General features: G+C 32.7%; 1 protein-coding gene across 1 annotated transcript in view; it reads left to right on the forward strand.

The window, feature by feature from the left end:
- Positions 1 to 6,508, forward strand: part of LOC112025682 (receptor-like protein 15) — a 7,366-nt gene extending 858 nt beyond the window's left edge. The window contains 6 exon segments of the mRNA XM_065772150.1: positions 16 to 43; positions 2,661 to 2,813; positions 3,129 to 3,168; positions 3,290 to 3,381; positions 3,384 to 3,461; positions 4,290 to 6,508. Of these exon segments, the coding sequence (XP_065628222.1) occupies positions 16 to 43; positions 2,661 to 2,813; positions 3,129 to 3,168; positions 3,290 to 3,381; positions 3,384 to 3,461; positions 4,290 to 6,508 (2,610 nt within the window).
- The last annotated feature ends 326 nt before the right edge of the window (positions 6,509 to 6,834 follow it).

The following is a 6,834-nucleotide window of genomic DNA, read 5'->3' on the forward strand; positions in this document are numbered from 1 at the left end:
TCACTTGAGTGAAATCATCTTAATGGAAGCTTGCTATTTAAGGGTAAACATTCCTATCATCTATTTTAACTACAAGAATAATTTTCTTGTGACAAGAAGTTCTTTTAGTATAAGCCAATATTTTAAATATTTTCTCTTGACACTATCTATCATCAATTCTTCTTGTGGATATGGCAAACTTCAGCAGTTTAGAGCTTTTAGATTTGAGTTTAAATTATTTCTCTGGAAGTATTTCTCCATATATCGGAGCATTATCTTTTCTCAAGGCTATATCATTTTATTTGTTGGACTTAATGGAACTTTACCCATTCAAGGTAAGAATCTACTATGAAATTGAACTTTGACAATTTGTTAGTTTTGCTTGTTAATCTTTGTAGACGACTAAATTTCTAGTTCGAAATGAATCAAACAAGTAAAATAGTTTCACAAATGTGAATTTGTATTGATGATTGTGGTATAATTCTCTGTGATTACAAAAGTGTTATCCTCTGATTCGATCTCCTTGCAAGACTTATTGATTTGGATTTGTGGTAATGTGATTGTGACTTGAACACAAAATATCCTTCAATTTGGTTGAGGGATAGATCGAAGATTGCTAAAACGGAATTACAATGAATCTCTGGCTATGAGCTTGTTAGAAATCCTTTGTTCTTCACGTTCTTCGTGTTCTTCGTGTGTTCTTCGTGTTCTTGGATTTGTGGTGGAAGTTCTTCGAGGCTTTAGAGGCTTGAATCCGTAGAGCTTCACTGATTTGTGATTTGTTGATGTTTTCGGACACTTTAGGCTTGATTCCCGCAAACTTTTGGATCTAGGCGGATGATTTGGATGATTTCTTTTCAAATGTTCTTCGTATTCGAAGTTGAAGTTCTTGAAGTTCTTGGAGGCTTTAGAGCTTGGTTCCGGCAGAGCTTCTGAACTTCTGAGTCCTTCAAATGGCTTGGTGTCCTCCTAAATGGCTTAGGAAGGCTTCTATTTATAGGAGTTTTGGGGTAGGTAAGCGACACGTGGCGGAGTCTGATTGGTGACACGTGGTAGAGCTTGATTGGTCCGCTTATGTCATCGCTTGCACATGCTGGACTGATTGTGTCATCGCTTACACGTGCGAGACTGCTTATGTCATCGCTTACACGAGCTGATGCATGATTGGTTTTTGTATGACACTTAGCGAATTTCTGTTGGCTTTTGAATAGTAATAGTAAAACCTAGCAGCAGCATGTGGCGCTTTGTAATTGGTTGCATTTTGTGGACTTGGTAGTGTGACGTGTCAGCTTGTGATAGGTCGGGAATTTTCCTTCTCTACAATCTTCTAAAATTGAATAAGAGTGTAAAAACAAGAGAAAGTGAATGGTTGATATCGAATAGATCTTAAAAGCTAGTTATATGTAACATGTGAATATTAGTATCTACTTTCCACATTAAAAAAAAAAAAAATATCAATATTTTAGACCTAGTGCATATAGGGTGGAGAAACTACTGGTGTACCAAACTCGTCCATTCTCAAATTGAAATCTTTTAGTTATATTTTTGAAGTACCTACGTTGTAATAACAAAGAACAGCCTAGAGTTTGATTCATATGCTTATATATAAAAGTAGTTTTTAATATTAAATTGTCAAAATATATTCTTTTAATATAAAATCGATAATCTAGTTTGAATTTCACGTTGTAGCTTTTGAAAAGACCCAAAAAAAAAAAAAAAAAAGTGAAATTGAGAATCTTATAGAGGGGCAGAGGGGAATGAGATTTTTGAAAAACTTATAATACAGTGCACACTCAAAAAGGCTCAACTCTTAAACATGTAACAAAAAACTTTCAACGTGGGAACTTACTAGTTAATATTTTTTGATAGATAAACACATAAGGGTAGAGCAAAAAGAATTTTTGAAAAACTTACATTACAGTACACACCACAAAATGACCTAACTCTTCTTCTTCTTCTTTTAAGTCAAAAAGGCCTAACTCTTTTTTTGTTTTTTTTTAAAATCAATGGGCCCAACTCTTTGAACGAGTAACAACACAAATAATTATTTTAGTTTTCCTTTGGTTATTGAATAATTTCTTTACACAGTATTTTATTGCTTTTTACTGTGTGTTATGATCACCAAACCAGTTCTCAAGAACACGAAAAAATAAATTGTATTTTATATAGTTCATTACTTGTTTTTTCTTACAAATAATTGTTCGTAAAATTAGATTGTAAAATGTTACTTGTTTTAATATTGTCCCTTACTCATGCTTTATCACTAATTGCTACTATTACCGGTGCTTTATCTTTTTTTTAACAGCTACTACCAACACCTATAACATTTGGGCTTTGACTTAGACTTGGTCTCTGGCTTCATAAACAAGAAAGGCAAATACAATTGCCAACAATTCATATTTATATGAGAAGTGTGCATTCCTATGGCTTACAATCATAAAACTTCACACCTATCCAAAAAAAAAAAAAAGATGGATAGGGGAGTGTGTAATGATTGTTACAGAAAACATATATATATATATATATTTTTTGAGGGGTTCCAGAAAACATATTTGATTCTTGATAGCTCAATTAATCAATGAATTTTTCTTGTATTACAATTACTGTGCTAATGAATAACATGATATGACACTCTTTCTACATTTTGTTGATAAATTTAACAATGTATTTTTTTTTTCCAGAATCTGATTGCTTGTCTAAACTGAGAAAGCTAACGCACTTAAATTTAGCGGGGAACGACTTTGACAATAAAATTTTAAGATCCTTAGGTGCCCTTCCGGTTCTTAAATCTCTGGATCTAAGTTCCAATAATATCTGGCCTCTTTCTAGCAAAGGTATGTGTATATCTGAATTTTCTTCGCAAGAATACCAGAAAAAGTTTACACAAAACTGAAATTTTATAACCAATATTTACCTTTATCAAAATTTACTCTCTTCGTGTTAAAAGGCGCAATGCTTCAGTGCAATAACTAATCCTTTTGATATATACAAATGATATTAGTAGTATGCCTTCAATATTCAAGAGCATTTTAACCGAAATTTTTGTCCATTCCAATATAAAAGTGTTTAGTTCTACTAGATCTTTCTTCTGTACTATTGGTTTCAAGCTTATATATGAAATTTTGAATATCTCTTCACCGGTGATGTAGAACTGGTTTATCTAAGCAACTTGGAGGTCCTTATCTTGCAATTTGTCGCCTTAATGGAAGCCTACCATTCAAGGGTAAACATTCCAGCATCTATTTTTATTGATTTTCCCTCAATTAATCTCCTTAATGGAAGCCATTTTAAATACTTTCTCCTAACATACTTTCATCAATTTTCTTGGTAGATATGGAAAATTTCACAGTTTGGAAATTTTAGATTTGAGTGGAAATGATTTCACTGGAAGCATTACTCCATATATGGAGCGTTATCTTCTCTCAAGTCTATATCATTATCTTCTAGTGGACTCATGGACTTTAAACACTCCAGGTGAGAATGTACAATGAAATCAATCATTTACAATTTTGATTAGGAGTGTGAGAACAATTGAAAGAGAATGGTTAGTAATTTGATATAGATCAATCTTTATTTGCTGCAAATTGGAAGCATAACATTTGATATAGATCAATCTTACACCCCCCACCCCCCCCCCCACCAAAAAAAAAAAAAAAAAAACATTTTAATCCCACAGGACCTACTCCACCATTTGTTAATTCATAATTGAGCCAATTTGCCTAAGGCAGCCGTATAGAATAAGGTCCCATAATTTTAGCCCTATAGTAGTACAATATTTATATTTTGTTAAAATTTTAAATAAATAATGTCGCATAAATTTTTTTTTATTTTTTATTTTTTGAAAAGTTACAAAGCTTAGCTACTCTTTTTCTATTTCACATCTAAACTTAGCTCCTACCTAAAATCAATTATAACCAAAAAAAAAAAAAAAAATTAGGATCATTAGACATAATATCAATAATAAATAAGTTGTTAACAAAACTTGAATACAATTCTTCTCTCAAAAGAAAAAACTTGAATACAAAAATTTAATTAGTAATTTTACATCTAAAAAAAAAAAGTATCGAATTTGAAGTAAAAACTTACAATATAGAAACTTATATAAACAATATTAAATTGATGTCAAAATATAAGAGAATATTTTACTTAAAATTGTCCTTCTTAAGCCTCAAATCTTTTTTCTCCAAAAAAAAAAAAATCGTCAAATCTTATTAAGCGTGATTTTATATATTAATTAGGTTGTATTGTTGATTCTTTCAGTGGCACAAGTTTAGGATAGACACCGCTAATCTTATTATTGCTTTTGATAGAGTTTTGTGCGCTGAAGAAACTTGAAGAGATAGATCTTGCTGGTAATGGCTTTGAAGGGATGCTTCCTCCATGCCTAAACAATTTGACATCTCTTTCGTACCTAGATATATCTTGGAACCGGTTCAGTGGAAGCTTGTCTCCATCTCCAATAGCCAGCCTAACATCCCTTGAGTACATTGATCTGAGTTATAATCTTTTTGAAGGTTTATTCTCATTCAGCGTATTTGCTAATCACTCCAAGCTTAAGGTGATTCAATTTTTGAGTGATAACAACAAACTTGATATTGAAACTGAGAATCACAGTTGGGACCCTCTGTTTCAATTAAAGGTCCTAGTCCTATCTAATTGTAATCTCAACAAGCTTACTGGCAACTTTCCTAAGTTTCTCTTGGACCAACATGATGAATTGGAAGTCGTTGATATCTCTCACAGTAAATTGAATGGAAGCTTCCCCATATGGTTGCTTGAAAACAAAACTGGACTACAACAGTTAAATCTTCGAAGTAACTCTTTCACGGGTGAGTTTCATTTGCCATCAGATCACTACATGAATCTTCGTTTGTTGGATCTCTCAGACAATCACTTTGATGGGAAACTTCAAGGAAATATCGGAAAGTGGATTCCAAAATTAGAATATCTTATTTTATCCCATAATCAATTTGAAGGTAATCTTCCATCCTCAATAGGTGACATGAGTAATTTGTGGGCTTTGGACTTGTCCTTTAATAATTTTTATGGAGAGGTACCAATGGAATTGGTTGCTAATTGCACCTCCTTGGGAATTTTGAGGTTATCTAATAATAACTTTCATGGTGAAATTTTCTCGAAGCACTTCAACCTATCCTTGATTTCTTTAGAATTGCAAAATAACAATTTCACAGGCACTCTCCCAGTGGTACCCGTAAAGAACTCGGGGGTCCTAAGTATTAGCAACAACCACAAGACAGGTACAATTCCTCTATGGATAGTAAATGGTAGTACGTCACCATTGTATGTTGTTGACTTGAGTAGCAACTCATTCAAAGGCCAAATTCCATGTGGACTAGCTTCATCTGTAGTAATAAACCTTTCTCATAACTTGCTTTCAGGATTGTTACCTTCTTGCTTGAATCTACGGGATGTTAGGCACTTACTATTGCAAGGGAACAAACTCATAGGGTCATTACCAAAAGCTATTCTCAATTCATCATCTCTTGTGACATTGGATATTAGAGATAATCGCTTTATCGGTAGCATCCCTGATGAAATTGATGGACTTTCCAACTTAAAAGTGCTTTCGTTAAGTGGCAATAATTTTGGTGGTGTGATTTCAAAGCAGTTGTGTTGGTTAAAGAGGATAGGTATAATGGATCTTTCCAGTAACTCTTTTTCTGGGTCAATACCATACTGCTTTAACAACATATCCTTTGGGAAGCTAGCTGCTACTGATTTTGTCTATACACCTAGTCCTTTTTTGGTCATAACAGGTTCTTCCTTCCCATATAAATCTCTTCTAAATAGGGATTTTCAAATTGAAGGGTCATTTTTCAACCTCTATGAACAAGTTGAGATTGAAATTGTGACGAAATATAGGTCTGACTTGTACAAGGGTCTCAACCTTGATTTGATGTCTACATTGGATTTATCATTAAACAAGCTAATAGGAGAAATCCCACAAGAGCTGGGACAATTATCTTCACTTCATGGACTAAACTTGTCTCACAATCAGTTGATAGGTCCTATTCCAAAATCATTCTCAAATTTGACTCAATTAGAGAGCTTAGACCTTTCTCACAACAATTTAAGTGGGGAAATTCCTTCGACATTGATTGATATAAACTCTCTCGAAATTTTCAATGTATCTCACAACAACTTATCAGGTAAACTTCCAGACTTCAAAGCACAATTTGGAACATTTGAAAAGAGTAGCTATGAAGGAAATCCATTTCTTTGTGGTCCACCACTGGAGAAAAGCTGCACCGAGATACATGAGTCACCTCCATCACAACAAAAATCCTCGGAGACAAGTGATGGAAAATGGTATCAAGTTGATCTTCTAGTCTTCTCTACTAGTTTTTCGGTATCTTACATAATTTTCTTTATGGGTGTTGCTAGTGTTCTTTATATTAATTCTCACTGGCAGCAGCAATGCTTCAATTTGTTTGAGGATCGTATATATTGGTGTTATTATTTTGCTTTAAATACCCTAAAAAGGCTTGCCAACCGTATGTGTCATTAGACTTCTATGGAAATATTTAGTGGTTGTATTGATAAATTAATACCTGTGTATCAGTGTATGTGTATGTTTAGTTATGAATAATAATTATTGTGCTCTATTATGAAATAAAAAGTTCACTTATACTTCTTTCATTTGTGTTGTAATCATGTGATTAGTCAATCTCTTGGGCGATCATGTTGTAATTTTATTTTGAAAAAACTTGTGAAAAGTTTTTATTTTATTTTATATATTTCGCATGTGTAATACTTATTTTATTGAATATAATATTATTAATATTTAGAAAAATTAGTTATAATTATAATATGTAAAATGATAAGAATTATATG

Source organism: Quercus suber, unplaced genomic scaffold, assembly GCF_002906115.3.
Source record: "Quercus suber isolate HL8 unplaced genomic scaffold, Cork oak 2.0 scaffold_54, whole genome shotgun sequence".
Lineage (NCBI taxonomy): Eukaryota > Viridiplantae > Streptophyta > Magnoliopsida > Fagales > Fagaceae > Quercus > Quercus suber.